Here is a 20,381-nt window from a genome sequence, read left to right as displayed (position 1 = left end):
TAATTTTGAAGCGTACGACGCGGTATATCTGAGAGATACATTCATTACTAGTATGTGCTAAAATGCAAAAAAACATAAAGCAACAACATTGCAAATATAATACATGATGGTACAAATTAAGTGAATATTGAATCCAACATTATATCATAGTCGAATATAGAAAACTAAACGTTTCGGCAGATGCAAGTATAAGCAACCTTATGAGCAACTCTTAGTAAAGGTGGTGCAAGCTCCAGACCACTTTCCTTAGTATTTTCCTTAAATGTAAAGCACATATTCTAGAGCAGCGCTTCCCAAACTGTGGCCGCGGCCCTCTTGGGGGCCGTAGGTTTTGTTGAGGGGAGGGGCCGTGAAATAATGAAAACAAATGTAAAATCTTTTGAGACTAAGTAGATTCTTTTTATCTTAAAAGAAACGCATTTAATTTTTATTGTTTTATTCTTTTTTTTTTAATATTTCAATGGAAAAAAATCACACATTGGTGCCGGTTCACAAATTTTGCTTCCTGCGTATTTCGGCGTTTAATGAATATTAGTAAATATATGCTTATTCATATTAAGTTTCATTTGAAAGCAGAAATCTAAGAATTGCAGTTTCAAATATTTCACCTGATATTGACTTTTTGTGTAGCAGTATTGAAACTCATTCCTCACATTAAATTGCTATTGAACTTCTTTTATGTTTTTAATTCTTTCTTTATTACTAATCGTTTTACGTTTCATGTGCTTGTACTGTAAATGTACAATAACAATATATCTAGCTATATAAAAAATATGAGATAATGTGGCATATCAAATGTGTATGTAAGATGCTGAAAATGTAATATTTGCATTTGATTTTTGCAATATTCGCTGTGTATGTTTTATATTGAATATAAATACAATAATGTATATTATGATTTTTTTTTCGAGGGGAGCCGTGAAATATTTTAATTTTTCCAAAGGGGGCCCTGACATCCAGAACTTTGGGAAGCACTGTTCTAGACTCTCGAGGACATGTATGATAAAAAAATAAGCCTTTGGCTCTCTATTTCGATAATACATGCTGGTGTATTTATTTTCAGTTACCATCTAGAAATTATTGAAACAAAGAAATATAAAGAATAAAAATGTTTGTTACAAAATAACGCAAACATCGATAATGAAAGGAAAATAAAACTAAACAAATGCAATTAACATTAATTAATCAGAATCTTCAATAGTTGGATTTACAGAACTGTCATAACAGTCATCGCAAACAATATTGCTATGCTGAAAGTATAATACTTTTTACAATGCTTGCAAAAATATTTTGATAAGCGACTCGTTTTGGATGCATAGCACATAAGACGTCTTTTTCTGTTTGTCGAGGGAGCCGTATCTATGTCGTCATTAGAATTTCCTTCAAATTGTGTCTGAAATTGAAGTTTCAGGTGTAAAGGCCTATTCACACCTGTAGAGATTTCTGAAAGCCTTTTTATTTGTTCTGACACTAACTGCATTACGAGATTTCTAATAAATATTCTGCGCCGTATTTTCACATTGTTCTTCAGCATATGAATAATCTAAGCATTTATATTTATGAGCTATACTGACATCGGGGCTTGCGGTATCTCTCAGATACAATTTACTATCAAATATCACAAACTTTTAGAAATATCACAAACCTTTACAAAAAACGTGTTCAACCAAACTGATAGCAAAAAAAAAAAAAAAAAAAAACATTGCGGAATATCACTCGTAACATATGCACGCGCAGCAAGTCATGACTTTCAACCTATACAATAAAATATCTATGTCAATTAACAAGTATCTGTTAGATCTACCGGGGTCAAATATCACAAATCTTTGCATAACACGTGTTAAACAAAAGTGCGAAATAGCACTAGTAATATACTCACGCGCAGCTACTCATGACCTTCAACCTATACAATAGATAGGTTAAAGAATATTCATGTTAACAATTAGCATCTTTCTGTCAGATCAGATGCGAGCGCCACAAGTGTTAAGATCTTATTTTATTGTGATCCTAGTTCTAACAAGGTAGTTTAGCATAAACTAGTAAAAACTTAAACTTAGGAGAGTTTACTGTTTACAGGATGACGCGCGTTTGAGTTTGTTTATTCTTGTTCAAACTGGCATTTGCTCCAAACATATTTAAGAAAAGCTGCTGCAGTTATTAACTTTATTCTATATTGTACGTACACTATCGTATCACTAATCCAAAAGGTATCAACTGTAAGATTATGTAATTGTAAAGTGCAGTGCATCAGTAATAACAAGGACAAGAAATAAATTTGAATTTAAACTAAGAGCTTAGGTAAGTTATTCATTCTTTTCTCGTACATTTAACGTAATATATTCGTTATTTTCTAATTTTGTTAAACTGTCATGAAAAAATTAAATTTAGACATAAATAACTTAAGAGGTCAGGGCTATGATAATGGCTCTAAAATGCGCGGCAAAAATATAGGTTTACAGAAAAGAATTTTCGATTTAAATCCCCGTGCATTTTATGTCCCATGTTCAAATCATAGTCTAAACCTGATGGTTAATTACGCTGCGAATATCAATCACGAAACTATGGGTTTCTTTAATATACTACAAGAGTTATAAATTTTTTTCCTCTTCTGTTTACCGATGGAATATTTTAACTACTCATGTAAACTGATTTAACCTTATAAAGCCATTATCTGAAACACGGTGGTCGAGCAGAATTGATGCCATAAAACCTCTTTATAAATACTTACCTGAAGTGTATGATACTTCATTTGAAATTTGCAATGACTCTTCAAAACGGGATGAACAATCCAAATATTAGGCAAAATGTCTAGGAGAAAAAATTGCTATATTTACATTTATTTGTTGTATTAGAGTTTGCTATGATATTTTAAATCAAGTGAATTTTGTCAGCAAAATACTGCAGTCTTCATCTATGAATCTCCAGCTTGCTTTCGATGCATTGAATGATCGAAATCAATTTTTAAATGATGATAGGTCTGATGAAACTTTCAAAGAAATTGTAGAAAGCTCAAAATTAATTGCAGCAAACTTTGACGCAGAATCTGTATTTTGTAGTAGTAGACCACTAAGGCGACGTAAAAAGACAGCACAATTTGATTACGAACATGAAAATGAAAATATAGTAGATCCTGAAATTTCATTTAAAGTAATTTTTTTCTGTGCCTAATAGATCAAACATTACAATCTTTGCAGGAAAGATTTACTTTATTAAAAGAACATGAATTCATTTCAGATTTTGTATTTGTTAAGTACTTCACGAAATAAAGAATATTTATTATCTTTTTGTAAAACGTTACGACAAAAATTAACACATGAGAATCATTCAGACATTGACACAGACGATTTATGGGAAGAAAGTTTACGCTGTCAACCATTTATTTCTAATTTTAAGACCGATATATATCAGATAATTCAGTATATTTATTCAAACGACTTAATCACAGTTTATCGAAACTTTACGATTGCTCTTCGGATTCTTTTGTCATTACCGGTATCTGTAGCATCTGCGGAACGGTCCTTTTCTAAACTTAAAATTATTAAAAACTACTTGCGCTCCGCAATGGCACAAGACAGACTTTAAATATCTTGCCATTATATCAATAGAGTCAGATATTTTGGATCAACTTGATATAAATGAGATTATTCGAAAATTTTCATTAATGAAGACTAAAAAAGTTCAATTCACAAAGCGATTTTTCTTTCTGTTTAAATATTTATTTACCTTTTTCTTTACCTAATAATGTTTAATATGTTCCTATTTATATAATTGAAGTTTATCTGTTTCTTATTTATACCTTACAAAGTACAAATAACAGTAATTCTTGCCAAATAAAATAGTTTAATTTTGTACCAAAAATATTTAATATTTTTGTTTTTATAAAACTAAGTTTATCTGTTAATTTACGTAAAACTATTTACGTAAAACTATATAAGGTGCAATTCGCAAATTATTTCCTTGCCAAATAACATAAATTACTTTATTTTTTTTTCCAAATTATTTTTGCTCTTTTTGTTTCTGTATTCTTCTTGTATGTTTATTGCTTTTTATACATTTTTTTTTTGTAATTTCTGCTTTTGGTTCAATAAACTTAGAATTAATATATTTCGTATTTCATTTTTACTCACTGATACGTTTTTATAAAGCGATTTTTTATTGGGGGGGGTGCCATATAGGGGCGCCAACTAAAGTTTTGCACACAGGCGCCGGACACTGCTGGCGCACCCCTGCCGATTCCCCCATTCTCATAAAAGAAACAAAAGGATCGGAGGACACACGCAGGTAATACTGTACATTGCCTCGTATTCTAGTTAGTTTTGTGTATTTATTCTTTATCAGTTAATCGGTCATGAGTGATTTAATATTGACAACATTAATATCAGTTTGGACTGTTCTAATTAGTTGCATAGTGTTATGAATGTGCAACTAATTAAAAACTTCTTCTGGTTTACGCAAGCTACATTTATTATTCTTTACCACAGCAAAGTACCAGGATGGATGTATAAATAAAACGTTTATCCATAATTTATAAGAACTTATCCTGAATAGCAACAGTAGATTAGAATATATACTTCTCTATACCCTCTCTGTATACATTTCTTTCCCATGCTCTGTTTTCCGAGAAACACTGATTTATTCATGTCATTCTGACGCATATTTGATCTGTGGTTGCTTGATTACATCTCCGCGGAGTACTTTCCAGTGTTCAGATGGACGGGAAGCGTGGATAAATCTTTTACTATATTTTTAGCCCAATGATTTTTTTTTTTTTTTTTTTTGTTTGAGAGGGTAAAATTCTGAACCTATTTATCCTCACATCGTTATTTTCAGGGTAAAACCGAGATAAGCCCAGATTCTCAGATAACTTTCCTTACATGCAGCATTCGAACTACCATGCCAAGGCCAAACACGTGTTATGCATCAAAACGATATCACGCATCGTTCTAATTAAGACTGCTTCACCAATATCCCCCACGCTGCACGAGATTTAATTTTTATTGCTTTCACGCATCGTACAAGAAAATTTCGTTGCCTTTTGAGGTAACTCGTTCGGAAAACAGCGGAATATAAGTTGAACTACCAACAACTTAATAAACCAAAAAGAGAGAGAGTGGGGGAGAGGATTTCAGAACTCCTTTTACAACGATTATAGCCCAATTAAAAATCTACTTTCTTAAACTTCCGTGGTCAACATTATTGGCATAATTTCACTGATATTTCTGAAATTACACGAATATTAGCGAGATGGTTGCCTTTCTAGAAACAAACCAGCAAGTGAAAATTTTGGTAAAATATGACAATTTTTATGGTAGAACTGAAATGTCTGCTTTGAAATAAAAGCACTTTGACCAAGCAATTCATTCATATGATTCTCATAATGAAACAGCAGTGTTCTCATCACCTATCACAGATCTAACGGTATATCACGCTGAAACCGCACTCGATCCATCAAAGTAACCTACGAAACAAGATGAGATTGAGAAAGCGAGATCGTTTTATAAAGATTACTTTCCGTGACTGAAATATGACTTATAAAGTTCACTGGGACTCAGGTGTGCGAATAGCCATTGTTCAAATCTGCTTCAGGAATGGCAGTTTTTTCGTTGCACAAAAAGCACTGAAATATTATAGACATCATCATATGTCGTATGGTCACTCTGCTGCTCGGTAATTTGCCACACCAATCCTCGTCATGTCGTCCTGCTGTATGCTTTTCTGGAGGCCTCACTCCAGACACACCAAGCATCCATCTCATTGAGGATCTATCCTTCCCTCTTTTCCAGGAACTTTACCACCTACTACTGTTTTGAAGAGTCCTCCTTCTCAAAACGAATGTTTCAAAAATAGTATAAACTAATCCTTTTATAATTTCGGATATTATTTTCGACCAATGGTGCACATGGGTAATAAAAAAAAATCCTGCGTATCTTTCAATAGTGTAAGGAGCATGCTTTTTAAGATGGGATTCATAAACGCGATACCAACCAGAAACAGTATTTTAAAATTACATAATCCGACAAAGTGAATGGATCAATCATTCACGCGTTTCTCTCTCTCTCTCTCTCTCTCTCTCTCTCTCTCTCTGTTCTTTTATAAGCATTACTGATGTTGTGAAAGTCTGTGATCACATACTTACTTATTGGACACAAGAGACACGAAAGATATTGTATTCCTTCAGCTGAATACCATTCCAAATTAATAATTCAAGATTAGCCCAGTCGCGTACTAATATAAAAGGTTACCAACCTTTCGGAATGTTGGAGAAATAAAAGAAACAAACGCTAGAACACAAGGCTGAACATCGTGCACAGTCCAACATTTACAAATATATTTTTAGAAAACGCTGGTAGAGGAAACTTTCTTTAGCAGATATGTTACGGACAATAGGCACAATGAGAATCAGCGCTTGAATCTCTGCCAAGGTGAAGTTGTCATAAATGTTAAGCGCTGCTTATCACTCATTCAGTAATCCAATTGAATGCCTACCATCCCAGTAACGTATTTAAGCTATTAAGAGAGGTCATTCAGGCGCCTCTCTCTCTGTATATGTGTGTGCGCGTTAATAGATCACAGCAGGTCATTCACAAGATTATTCTTCTGTTCTTATTGCAGCTGCCTGGTAGTTGTTCGAATTGTGGGTATCCTAATTGCATAGCATCTTTACTATTATGTCATCAGTTTATCACTAAAAGAGAAATGGCAGCTTCACGTACCGTACTCGGAACTTACATCATATGAGAGTATTTGTCCAAGGATGAGTACTGCAATGTCACTTTAATGGAAAGATCCAGGTTCGATTTCATCCAACCAAAAAATATTTTGGTTAGATTTTTATATAATAATACTGCCTCAGGAAATTTAATTGCCTAACAAAAAGGCGAATGGCTTAGATATCTTAGACAATGATACTACTAAAGAAACCACGACAAAAATTAGAAATACGTTGGTGACTTGGTTCTTACTAATTACATGTAATGAAACTGAAAAATTGAAGGGAAAAAAAAGCTGTGCTTTCTTGTGGATAAAACAAGCTTGTATAAAAATTGAATTAAGGATACAGTCTTTTACCGAAAAAAAAAATCACGTAAGAATCAGTATGTAAGATGTATTCTGGTGTTTAGAAGAAAAGAAATACACGAATAAAAACGTGATCGGGTTTCTTGGACTACTAGAACTTTGCAAGATAAACTGAATGGATGACGACTTGGAATTATCTAAAACACTCGTGGTAAAGAAATGGTGAATTTGCTCTCCACATTTCTACCAACATAAGAATATTTCTTGAAGAATTAATATTCGAGGAAGGTACTCTCGCCCTTTTGATTTCGCAACTATCTTTGCACTTTATTTTGTTCCATGAAAAACGAATTTACAATTCGTTTTTCATGGACCGGTCTTTCTGCTAGTTCTATATTAAACAAGTTGGAAATGTATAGAAGAGTAACGTGAAACATCTATACAGGTAGAATCAGATAATTGTTCGACTTCACAAGGAAAGTTGGCATTTATTATTGCAAATAGTATGCTTATTGTAGTTGATAACATTTGAACAAATTTAAGTATGGCTTCATTCCACCTTGTGGAAGAAGATAAAAGTTTGTTTTAGGGAAAAAATGTTAAATAAGGAATTAATTTTAACGGATGTTACGCATCACGTGGGTAATTTTGCATGCTTGAGGAGGGTTAACATCAATAATTAAAGAGAAATTGAGGAATCATAATCCGCCCGGAGGTATTTAATATTATATAGATAAGAGCCACAGATTAATGTCTAGTTTTGCACAGGAAGCACAGTGTACGAGCGCACAGGAAGCATCGATGAATTACCGTTCCCAAGACCGATTGCTATTTTGAGAACACCGTGCATATTAAGTGAAACTTCCCGCTGTCGGCTGGAATGTATCTGATCCTCGACTACGTGTTTCGGTGATGTTGCAGAGACGACGTGCTATATTATTACTATTCTTAAGCATAGCGTGCGCCTATAAACAATGTAAAACCCAAATCGAGACACAGCCTCGTGATTGAGGTTTTGTATTCAACATTTTGGGCAGACTGCGTTCCTTCCATCAGTGCTGTCATAGAGGGTATAAAACTTTCCGCTTCTAACAGGCACGTTTCTGTAGAGCGCACTAGTCACACAGAGAACGCCTGCGGACCGTATACGTGCTTCTCTGTTAACCGTCAACTACTCCTACTCGGCTTGTATTTGAAGCACCGCTGCGATATCAGCATCCGGTAGCTAGCTGGCGTTTGTACCACGATAAAAGGAATTTGGCTGTTACATTCTGACACACACACACACACACACACACACACACACAAAACCTTAAGGAAAAATGTGGTTGTCTCAGGCATATAACTGTTACACCTGTCAGGAAAACAGAGATTAACAGTTGCTGCGCTTCTGTTGTGACTATTCCCACAACAGTGTCTCGAGCAACTAGTACAGCCCATGGGAAATAGTACATACTGCATTACTAGACAGGAAGAAATGTGGAGCTTGAAGCGCTATACACAGAGGAGCAGTGCAAAGGAAGTTGATGTAATTTTATATTTATCTCGAAACCAAAACTTCTGTAATGGTTCACCTCACTCACGAGGTTATATCTTTGTACAATCTTGGAAACTTTTCGGTTTGTTTTATTTAAATTTCAGTCATGCTTTAATTCTAAGGAAACTGCTTCTGCTGCATTCTGGTTATTTTTGGGAAAAACAACTCCGAGTTCATTATTTGTTTTTGACTGAAATATCAAACGGATTTTACGGTCAAAAGAGGAAATTGCCACGTATTTCAGAGACGGATAAATGTTTGTTGAAATCCCTTAACAGCTATGTGTAAATTAATGTGATCATCTTTGTGTACTGGAAGAAGACCTATTCTGAATTGCAAACATTTCAGATGTGTGCCTTCATACTGAATGTAATGGATGTTTTTTTTTTTAATCTTGTATTCGGCAACAGAGTTGACATTCAATGACAAAGCATCAAAACTTTAGAACACACAATTGGACAGTTTTTTTTTTAATTTATAAATTAAGATTTTAATAGGAAGTACGACAGTTTAGAAATATAAGTGTTGTGCTCGAATATAACTTGAAAGAAATAATAATAAAATTCAATTCAATGTGTGAGGAACATCACAAAAGTTTTTCCCTTATTTTATATTCCAACATTAAAAAACTCTTTTCAGTTCTATTTATGCTGCCATAAGTTTTTTAAACTCATTGCTTTTTCCAATAAGGGATTTTCTCGACTCTGTTTTCTAGCGTGCGCCAGTTCCCTGTCATCATCCAGCTCATGTATGAGGTCATCACAAACAAGAAATGATTCATGATTTGTTGTTGTTTTTTAGACATTTTATCCTGGAATCATTAAAAGCGCCCCCCTCCAAGGCATTTATCTTCACTCAAATGATCACACACACACACACACACACATCCTGTCGTTCGTGATAATAAAAATAACAATCATTCAAATGATTGCTTTCATACTGTAGTTATTGTGTCTGATTACTTTGTCGGAAATACTCTGGCTCAATTTTATCACTCATCAAATATTTGGTATCAAGATTAAATTCGAAATTTATACTTGAGAGATTATAGGGAAATATTTGTTGGGAGATTTTTGGCTTTCTTTTAGCTTTGGAAATCATTCTGAAGAATAGTCAGTTCGAGGTAATCTTGCTAAATATCACTAATAACAGTGATTGATTTAATGCACGATCTGCAGTCTTAAACACCAGTGAATCGCCAACCTTGAGACACATCGTGTATAGTGAATCATTGTCTGATGATCCTCTGTATAGAAGTCCGCTAGACATCACATTCAAAGAATTTGTTTGCTTTTTTTTTTTTAATTGAGATAAAGGATTAGTAGCCACTTAACTATACTCCGATATGAAAGCATCTTATTTTTTGAATAAGATGCTTGCATTTCTTAACCTGACTCGAAATCCTTCATGTGATCTAACAGACAAGAAAAATTAGTATGTTTTCCCAAAACCTTCGTATTGGGAAAACATATATTTAAAATTCGGAAACTTGCTACAAAAATTATTACACTAGTAGAATATAATATCATAGCAAAATTTCAATTTAAATGGATAAAATAAACGCAGTTTACCTGATCCACTCTCTGACACGTGCATTACTGAGCTTTCCTGTCGATCACCATAAACGACTTCTTGCTTTTTAATTTCTACTTCTCGAGAAAGAATAGCCCTGCATTTCACACGGAGTTCGTCGGTTCTTAGATGTCGAATCATTACCTTGAATCGAAGTCCCAAAATGGATTGTATTAAGTCGTCTGAATGATATACACTAGAATATGTTACTAGATAGTCGTGGGACACCTAGTTGAAAGAAAATAACATCAGTTCTATTCTCCCGTTCCATCTATTAATTAGAAAATGCTATGGAAATACTTCCCTGTTTTAGGAAGTTTGCTGTTCTGAAAAATATTTCAACTACACCGTGGAAAGAATTTATTTCCATCAGTTAATTGAAGTGTGTTTACGCGCTTAACCTCAAGTTTTCTTTGACTGAAAGTGTACAACAAAATGAATGAGGTGTTAAATCCTTTTAGGAAAGAAAATAAGTGCACTGTATCCCGCCAATAAGTCGTGAGTTTGAATTCCACTACAGCAGTGTTTCTCAAACTTCAGATATCCGCGTACCCCTTCTTAAATTTTCACTATTACAAAATACTCCGTAATTAATTAATTAAAAAAATAAATTCATACATTAATTAAAAATAAATAAATCAATTAAAAGAATAATTAATTTAAATTAATACATTAATTTAAAATATTAATTAAAATTAAATATGTATTTTATTTGAATTTATTATGTTCATGTAAACAAAAAATATGATGTATTTTTAAATTTTGGATCTCTAGAGATGTCAGACGACACCCTCATCAATTTCATTTGATTCAAATGTAATATCAACGTTTTCTTGTTGCTTACAGCTACTTGTATTTGCTATATTGCTCTCTTGGAGGTTTTATATATCCAATCTTTAATCAATGATCCATACGTAAGAATTTGAAAGCTAAAAAAAATATTGTATTTACTCGAATATAACTAACTTTTCTTCCCAAAATTAAAGCTAAAAAATCGTGTTGCGAGATACGTGCGGGAATTTTAGAAAACTTAAGTTTTCAGAAAAAAAAAACTGAAAATGATGCGACTTACCAAGAAGTTCCTACTCGCTATCATTACTTTTCGCATCGAGAACAGTTTCTTTGTGTGCATTGGCAAAGTCATCTACCCAAATACCATCATCTTTCCCATTATTTCAAGCAAAAATTACCAGTAATTTACAAGACTAGAGCGACGTAGAGCAGCGAAGAACTGCACATGATTGGTGCGGTATTAACAAAAGATCGCGCGAACCAAAGACAAATTAGGATTTCAACAGTTGAGTTGAAATGCTAATTCCTTTCAACCGAATTCCATAATATCTGAAACAAATTCACTATATATTTCTTAGTGTTAACACGTTAAGACCAAGCAAAACCACATGTTCCACCGGCAACATATGGTTTTGCTTGGTCTATACAGAAGTTTCTGTTGGAGAGGGGATGTGATTCATTAGTTAGTGCCGTTTTATCCCGGTTGTCACTAATGGCACTGTTTGTTGAAAAATATAATGACTCCTTTAATTATGCGTAGCCGAAAATTGCCACGTACCCCCTAACGACCTTTCGCGTACCCCCGGGGGTACGTGTATTACACTTTGAGAAACACTGCACTACAGGAATGATGGCATGCGAATATTTTTTTGGGGGGTGGGGGGGGTATCATCTTGCTTATTGGAGGCTTGAAGTGGCTTGAAAAAGTTCAATGTTTGGTCTCTAGAGAGGTTTTCAGATCATGGCCTGGTTGGCCGAGTGGTAGTGTATCCGCTCTCCAGCCAAAAGGCTGAGGGTTCGAATCCGCCGTGAGCATGGATGTTTGTGATTGTCTGTGAAAATACTGGTAGTGGTCGGCGGTAGATGGCGTTGATGTAGATGATGAAGGTAGTTGCGGTTGGTGGCGTGATGGAGACGGAAAGTTGTAGAGTAGATGCCCTCCCTCGATGAGTCTTTGGACTCCCTGGAGGTGTTACGTAATAATAATAAGCCAGAAAATTTATACAAAATTAACCCCGATTGAAAAAAAAAAAAAAAAAAAAAAAAAACACCTTAGGAAACAGCTATCGATTCCCCAAAAGTAGAAATGCACGAAATGTACTATAGATTTATAAATAAACTTCTCATGGACGGAGCCATATAAAAAAAAAAAAAAAAACTTCCCGAATTAAATTGAGATTATGTTCTATTCCAAGTGACACTGGGAATAGCACACTGCAAGGAATAAATTCCATTTTTCTTTACTTTCTAAATTACACTAAGGAAAAATAACAGGATTTGAATCTATTGCAACCAGTCAGTTTAAATGCGTTACGTAAGATTGGTTCTGTTTACATGAAACCATAATGTAATTAGACAGCGCATGACGAACAATATTGTTTGTCTGCTTTTTTGGGTTGAGATGAACTAAACTAAATCAATGGATATGCTGTTTGTAAATACATACCTTTCTATATCTAGAACAAAACAACAACTAAATCCCTTCTGCGAATTTTCATGTGTTTTGAAGTTGACAAACGGATATAAAGAGAAGAAAGAATAATGAAGCAAATTATTAAGTTTTCCCGCCTTATATCTTAGATAGATTTAACATTTTTCTCATCCAGCAGCCCTTAATGTGATAAGTTACTTCTGTTTTGTCGTCTGCGTGTTTTTCTTTGACAGTAGGCCCAAGTACGGTCGCAAAAAAGGAAGTTAAAACAGTGGCCTGATTAGAATCAATCTTAATTACACTGATGGCCACCAGGAGTAAGGTTAAGATGTGTCTCCTCATACTGGGATCCTAATGAAATGCAACGGGGCCCATTTCCTCTAGCTATCACATTAGAGTTCGCTACTTTGGACGTGTCCCCTAGCACGTTCACTTAGTCATGTCGTTGCTAAATAACCCATTGGATTGACAACATTAATCATTTGCATCATTTGCCTAATGAAATTTGTCGGTTTTTCTCAACGTTAATTGATATAGATTTTTGGCACCACAATAAATTATCTCTATTAAAAAGTAGAGCCATTTGTATTATTATCAACAACTAGTACCTTATAATATCGACTTCTCATTTAGTTTATATTCATCAAAGACTGACATTAGAATTCAGTACTTTTTTTCGTATTGAAATTTGTTTCGTTACTGTTTAAGTCATTCATAATTTCACATGCATTATTATGACAAACCCATAGAAATTGTATATTTTCCATTGATAATTAAATCAATTAAAAAAAGAAAACGTAGTTTAATGCGAAGAAGAAATTTAAGCTCTCTGATCATGTCTTCATTTTCAAAATATTTTCCACCTAATTGATTTGGAAGAATGAAACATGGTGAGAAAGAAGTTGACTCACGCTGTGAGACGAAAAACAAAATGTACTTAATCTGACTTTATTTAAAAAATACAGCTTAAGGGAATGAATTAAACAATGGTTTAACGTCTACAATATTTTGTATCTGTAACAGTGACCGTTTCAAGAATCAATGTTAAATGGTAACATACACAATAAAAAAAAAAGTAGAATTGAAGAGTCCAGAATGCATATAGAGGCGAAAGCTCCCTCTTGATCAAGTGTCTTCAATTCTACTTTTTTTTTGTTTTTATTATGTATGCACAACACTGATCCCTGAAGATGTCTCCATCACAGGAACAAAATATTGGAAGTATTAAGCTTTTCTTTCATTACTTCCTTTGTACTGTAAGGATTAGGCTTCCTAAGGAAGTCTGGTTCTTACGTAGAATACTTAAGAATTAGTTTCTCATATCTTCTGAAGTTTCTAACAACTATATTTATTTAATTTAGATTGGTATTTTAAGAGCACCTAACGATTCTGAAAACGTATTCGCGTTCAAGCTTGCTGTGATAACGCAGAGAAATTTTCTTAATTCTGTGGTTGATGTCCGATAGATCCTAATTTCCTCTGGTTGTGACGATCAATGTAGTCAATCTTCTAATCTGTTCCATAATGGCCTAATATGCGGAAGCAAGGAAGGACGTTTACATAAACAAGGAATTGAGAGAAAAGAAGGAGTTTGCGATTCGTGTTTAGGTGATCGAATAAGACAGCCAGATTTACCAACTCCTTGCAAGCAGCACAGAGGTTGTAGCATAAAGTTCTGGCTATTTTCTCCACCCAGTTCCCCAAATATACTATACGTTTGCAGTCTTTCGTGGCAGTAATTGATATTAAAATGTTCTTTTTAAGAAGAATGAATCTGACATTTTGAGGAAATTTTGAGTTGAGTACTGAACCTTCTGATTTGTTTTTTTTTCTCACTGAACTTATGAGAGAATAACGATCACTCGGTTTTCTTTTCATTCCACGAGTGTGCTAATGAAGATCAAACTTTGTAAGTGCTTTCAAAATTGAGACGTCAATAACTATTAATCTTATGCCGAGCAATTTATGAGACGGATGGCTTCCTCAACGCAGTATGCTGAACATCACCACTCACATTATGAATGTTTTACATGTTTTATTATAATCAGTTATGTTTGAACCAGACATGAGAATCTTTACAAATTGTATGTTTCTTGGGGGAGGGAATGACTTACCAAGTGAAACAATTCCCATCTCTTTCTCTCTCTATGACTAGCTAGCTCAGTTTTAACTGCAGAGTCCTAAAGAATGCACCTTGCTACACCTGCCGGCCACTGAATTAGAAACTGTTATGCAAATGTGCGTAAACGCACTTACGCAGCGTATATGCAAAATAGTTCATGTGCGTCGTGTGTTCTAGACCAGCGCTTCCCAAACTGTGGGCCGCGGCCCTCTTGGGGGCCGTAGGTTTTGTTGAGGGGGGGGGCGTGAAATAATGAAAACAAATTTAAAATGTTTTAGACTAAGTAGATTTTTTTTATCTTAAAAGAAACGTATTTAATTTTTATTATTTCTTTTTTGTTATTTTTTATATTTAATGGAAAAAATCTGTAGCTTGTTCCACCTTTGCAACGAGTTGCCCAAAGTTGCACTACTTATGCTTGTGTCCGCCGAAACTTATAGTTTCTATATATATTTTCGACACGAAACTCTTGTAGTTTCTATATTCGGCTATGAAATAATATTGGATTCAATATTCACTTCATTTGTACCATCAAGTATTATATTTGCAGTGTATTCTTTATTTTATTTTTCATTTTAGCACTTACTAGTAATGAATGTATCTCTCAGATATACCTCGTCCTACGCTACAAAATTACGACCTCGAGTGATATACAGGGTGGACCATAATTCAAACAAAGGACTTGTATGTGACTAGACTGACCTCGACGTCATGCTCCTTAAAATTTATAAAATGCTCCTTAAAATTTTAACAATAGATAAAATTAATTTATAAAATAACTATTCACATATTAAGTAATTTTATAAACTAAACTCATTTTAAGTTTAAAGATTTGGTTTCTCGAAAATTTACTCTTAACACTCTGTACACCATAAACAATCTTATTTAAATATTATTTAAAAGAGAAAATCTCAACAAGTTCCTTTATCGCTTCTCGGCCTTTTGGCTTAGATCAAGCGTTAGTGTCTGTTCTCGTCAGCTTAACAACTGACGCGCTCCTCTTGGAGCCTAGGTGTTAAACTGATTTTTGGAACTTGGCAAAGTTAAAGAGCTTGCTCTACTTTGTCCTGGTTTACCAAGCTTTGCACTCGTGCTTGGTTGAGCCCCATTTCAAAAAATAAAAATTAGTGGATTTTAAATTTATTCGGCGTGTTTTGCCGAACGGCTAGTGTATGTATCGCCTATCGGACGGCATTCGAACAGCGATTATTCCAAACGACTCTAAATAAATACTGCAGTCAGTAATCAGACTGCAATTCCAAAATAGTAACAATAATAAAAAAACTACTAGATTTTTAGAAGCACTAATAGAGCAGTATTTCCGAAACTTCTAGATGTCAGGGCCCCCTTTGGAAAAATTAAAATATTTCACGGTCCCCCTCGAAAAAAAATCGTAATATAGACATATATTATTAGAATATTTATTGTATTTATATTCATTATAAAACATACACAGCGAATATTGCAAAAATCAAATGCAAATATTACATTTTCAGCATCTTACATACACATTTGACATGGCACATTATCTCATATTTTTTATATAGACAGATATATTGTTATTGCACATTTGCAGTACAAGCACATGAAACGTAAAACGATTAGTAATAAAGATAGAATTAAAAACATAAAAGAAGTTTAATAATTTAATGTGATGGATGTGTTTCAATACTGCTGCACAAAAAGTCAATATCAGGTGAAATATTTTAAACTGCAATTCTTAGATTTCTGCTTTGAAATGAAACTTATATGAATAAGCATATATTTACTAATATTTATTAAACGTCGAAATACGCAGGAAGCAAAATTTGTGAACCCGCAGCAATGTATGATTTTTTCCATTAAATATAAAAAGTAACAAAAAAATAAATAATAAAAATTAAATACGTTTCTTTTAAGATAAAAAAAAATCTACTTAGTCTAAAACATTTTAAATTTGTTTTCATTATTTCACGCCCCCCCCCCCCCTCAACAAAACCTGCGGCCCACAGTTTGGGAAGCGCTGATCTAGAGAATGCTTTATGAAAATTCAAGGCGTGGGGATTCAATGAAAAAAAAAAAAAAAGTCCAAACAACTAATAACCTTTTTTTAAGTCTACCTGGCCTTCTCTTTCCAACTGGATTATATTTTATTATTTGTTTAGGATATCGGGTGTTGGCCATTCGGTTTACATGTTGATTTTGTTTTCAGTTCTTTTAAAATATTTTTGTTCCTTTTTTCATGATGTGTATTTTGCAGTTCTCATAAATCTCATTTCACTTGTTTTTATTCTTTGTTTATCTTGTTTGTTTATTGCTCAAATTTCACTGCCATATAACAATGTGGGCGCTGCTAAAGTATTGTAAATTTTCAAGCGTGTTTCTTTTTGTGCAATATTTGAATTGGGTGTTCTATTATTAGGCCTATAATCTGTAAAAAATGTTAAGTTTTTAATTTAATTTTACGTTCTTTTTCTCCTTAATATGATATGATATTTCATATCCATGATCACATTCCATGATTTTTTTTTAATTTAATTTTTTTTTGACAATTGACATTTGTCTTTAGGGGTGAAGCAAAATGCTTTTCATATTCCCCGCTATCTGTTGTGGTTACAGTGAGGGTAAAATTTACGAGCAGTTTTCTCGCCCTGAATGGGCATGGAGATTATGCATCGTTATAGGAGGCTAATATAGCTTTTGGTCTTCTATATTTGAATATGTCCGTTGCCTCATATGCTGCAGCTTGTTGAACCAAATCGTTGGGATGTGTGGACGTCTTTAGGAAAAACTTGGATGCTAAGGATTGTAGAAATGAGAGAATATAGGGAATATTTGTGTCTCTGTGGAGTTGATTGTTTCTAACATACCACGGGGCGTTCAGAATCATTCTCAAGCACTTGTTCTGCACTCGCTGTATTTTTATAATGTTAGCATTACAGGTGTGGCTCCAGGTCGGAGAGGCATAGGTGATTATAGGACGAATCGTCATCTGGTATAGTTGCAATTTGATTCTGCTGCTGAGCTTGCTATTTCTATTAATTAGCGGATAGATCTGAGGTATGGCCTTTAGATGCTTTTGCGCACGCAGATTTGATGTGTTGGTTGAAAGATAGCTTTTTGTCGAGAATCACACCCAGGTAATTTGTTTCTGTCTGCCAGGGAATTTTAGTATTGAATAGTAACACATATCCTGCAGGAAACATTGGCCTTTTTGAGAAATGAACGGCTGAGCTTTTCAGGAGGTTGACTCCCAATCTCCACTTGGAGAACCAACCCTCCAGCTTTAGAAGGTTTTCTTGAAGCTTTCTAGTAATGAAATGGGGTCTGAGAGATCTGGTTAGTATTGCCGTATCGTCCGCATATAGGGCCAAAATGGAAGTCATTGGATTGTGTTGGATGTCTGACATGTATACAGAAAACAGCAATGGAGCTAATAGAGATCCCTGCGGCACTCCAGCAAAGATATGGCGCTGGGACGATGTAGAACCGTTGATTTTTACTTGCATTGATCTATTCCGAAGATATGAATGGATTAGATGAACCATTTTTAGTGAGGTACCGGCTGAGATAAGTTTGTGCAGGAGTCCAAAATGCCAGATGCTTTGGATAGGTCTAGGAAAACAGCTCCTGTGCACTGGCGCCAGTTGTAACTGGTGGTGATGTATTCGACAATTCTGTGGATTTGCTGGGTAGTACCATGGTGTTGCCAAAAACCAAACTATTCTTTAGGGAGGATGTTTAGGTCATTTACTGAGGTTTGGAGTCGTGAGAGGATGACCTCTGCAACCTTACCCAGATTGGAGATGAGACTGATTGAACGATAATTCTGCGGTAAGTGTGGGTCTTTGCCTGGCTTATGTATAGGAATCACATCAGCCAGTTTCCAGGTGGAAGGAAAATACTAAAGTCATAAGATTGCATTTATTATACTGGTCAGGTGCACTATAGTTTTTCGAGGCAGCAGCTTGATCACCCTGTTTGAGATGCTGTCTGGTCCAGGAGCTTTATTGTTAAGTTTTTTAATAATATCATATAATTCAACAGATGATTGCAGGTGCAATATGGTCAGCACTGGTATCTGGGAGATTTAATGCATGCCTGACCTGTCTGTAGATTTTGTACAAGTGATTGAAATTTAAGTTGTTATAAGAAGGTTTGCATTGATCCTCAAGATTTTTTACTATAGCTTCTGCCTTATCTGCATCTGTGGTAATTTTTTTATTATTATTTTTTATTATTATTTTTTTTTTTACGTACGCTTAAATAGGATTATTAATGGTGTTTTAAAAGTATTTATGGTATTAATTTTAAAAGTCAAATTAAGTGACCAATATTTTTAATATTAAAGTAATTTAGTCTATAGAAAGTATTACTATTATTATTACTATTATTACGGGCAACTCCAGGGAGTCATTGGACTCATCGAGGGAGGCCCCAAATCATATTCATCACAACTATTTGACATTCATACAGTATCTATCATACCTCGCCTTAAACTCATTCACTGTCACAGCATCCACCACAGACTCAGGGAGCGCATTCCACTCATTCACTACTCTAAAAGTAAAGAACCCAGCTCTAACACCTTTACTAACCACACTTTTGCCCAGTTTCCATGGATGTCCCCTAGTCCTCCCACAACCAGCCCTGTTCTCAAAAATATCTTCTGAATTAATTTTATAGAAACCCTTCAGTAATTTGAATGTCTCAATCATATCTCCCCTCCTCCGCCTATCAACCAATTTTTGCAACCCACAAATCCTCAACCTGTTCTCATACGGTTCATTCCACAGACCTGCTATCATCTTGGTCACTCGCCTCTGGATCCTCTCCACCTCCTCCCCATCAAGAAGAAACCTAGGTGACCAAATCTGAGCACAGTAGTCTAGATGGGGTCTTATCAAGGCTCGATACAGAGGAACAATAACCTGCTTGTCTCTGCTTGTCATCGTATTCTTCAGCAACCAAGTGATTTGATGAGCTGTTTTGGTCACTTTTGCAATGTGTCCCCTAAATTTCAATTCCTTATCTACCAACACTCCTAAATCTCGTGCCTCATCAATTTCCTGGAGCACGGTTCCACCAATGCAGTAAACTGCCGCCAATCTTTTCACCCCAAAATGCATAACCTTACATTTTGCCACATTAAACTGACATCCATTCTCCTTAGCCCAGACCTCCAATCTATCCAAATCATCCTGCAAAATTTTGACGTCATCTGCATTCACTATTGCCCTACCCAACTTCGCATCATCCGCAAACAAATGAACTGTTCCTCTCAGATCATTTCCTATATCATTTATGAACAAATTAAACAGCAGTGGTCCAAGAACAGATCCTTGTGGCACACCACTAGTCACAGGCCGTCTTGTGGACTCTACTCCCGAGTAAACCACTCTCTGATATCTCTCCGTCAACCACCCTCCTATCCATCTCACCAACCCTATGTCCATTCCCATATGCTGCAATTTACTGATTAGAATTCCATGTGGAATCCTGTCAAAGGCCTTGGCAAGGTCCAGTAGAATCCAGTATGTAATATATGAATTGTTTAATTTCATTCTATAAATTAATTACCTCTGCTATTAAAGCACTGTCAAAAAGAGTAATGAAGCGAAGCAGCTGTTAATAGAAAATTGAAGTGTTCTAGATATTGCAGAAGACATAATAAAACCAGAAAAATGAAATAAAATAAAAAAAGAAGATAA

The 20,381-nt window shown here is 34.7% G+C and overlaps 1 protein-coding gene and 1 non-coding gene across 2 annotated transcripts in view; one reads left to right on the top strand and one right to left on the bottom strand.

Annotated features, from left to right (window-relative positions):
• Positions 1–10,063: 10,063 nt before the first annotated feature.
• LOC150100473 (uncharacterized) overlaps positions 10,064–20,381 on the bottom strand; it is a 230,207-nt gene continuing 219,889 nt past the window's right edge. Inside the window, exon 8 of the mRNA XM_090402661.1 lies at positions 10,064–10,354. Coding sequence (XP_090258787.1) covers positions 10,064–10,354 — 291 coding nt within the window. The remainder of the gene's footprint in view (positions 10,355–20,381) is intronic.
• Positions 15,618–15,803, top strand: LOC150100474 (U2 spliceosomal RNA). Its single transcript, XR_016549322.1, has one exon. It is a non-coding gene; the product is annotated as a U2 spliceosomal RNA (small nuclear RNA).

Source organism: Typopeltis vanoorti, chromosome 13 (assembly GCF_054136105.1).
Source record: "Typopeltis vanoorti isolate ZY-2024b chromosome 13, IOZ_Tvanoo_1.0, whole genome shotgun sequence".
In the NCBI taxonomy this organism is placed as follows: domain Eukaryota; kingdom Metazoa; phylum Arthropoda; class Arachnida; order Uropygi; family Thelyphonidae; genus Typopeltis; species Typopeltis vanoorti.
Note: the sequence above shows the minus strand (reverse complement) of the source record. Positions and strands in the feature narration are given on the sequence as shown.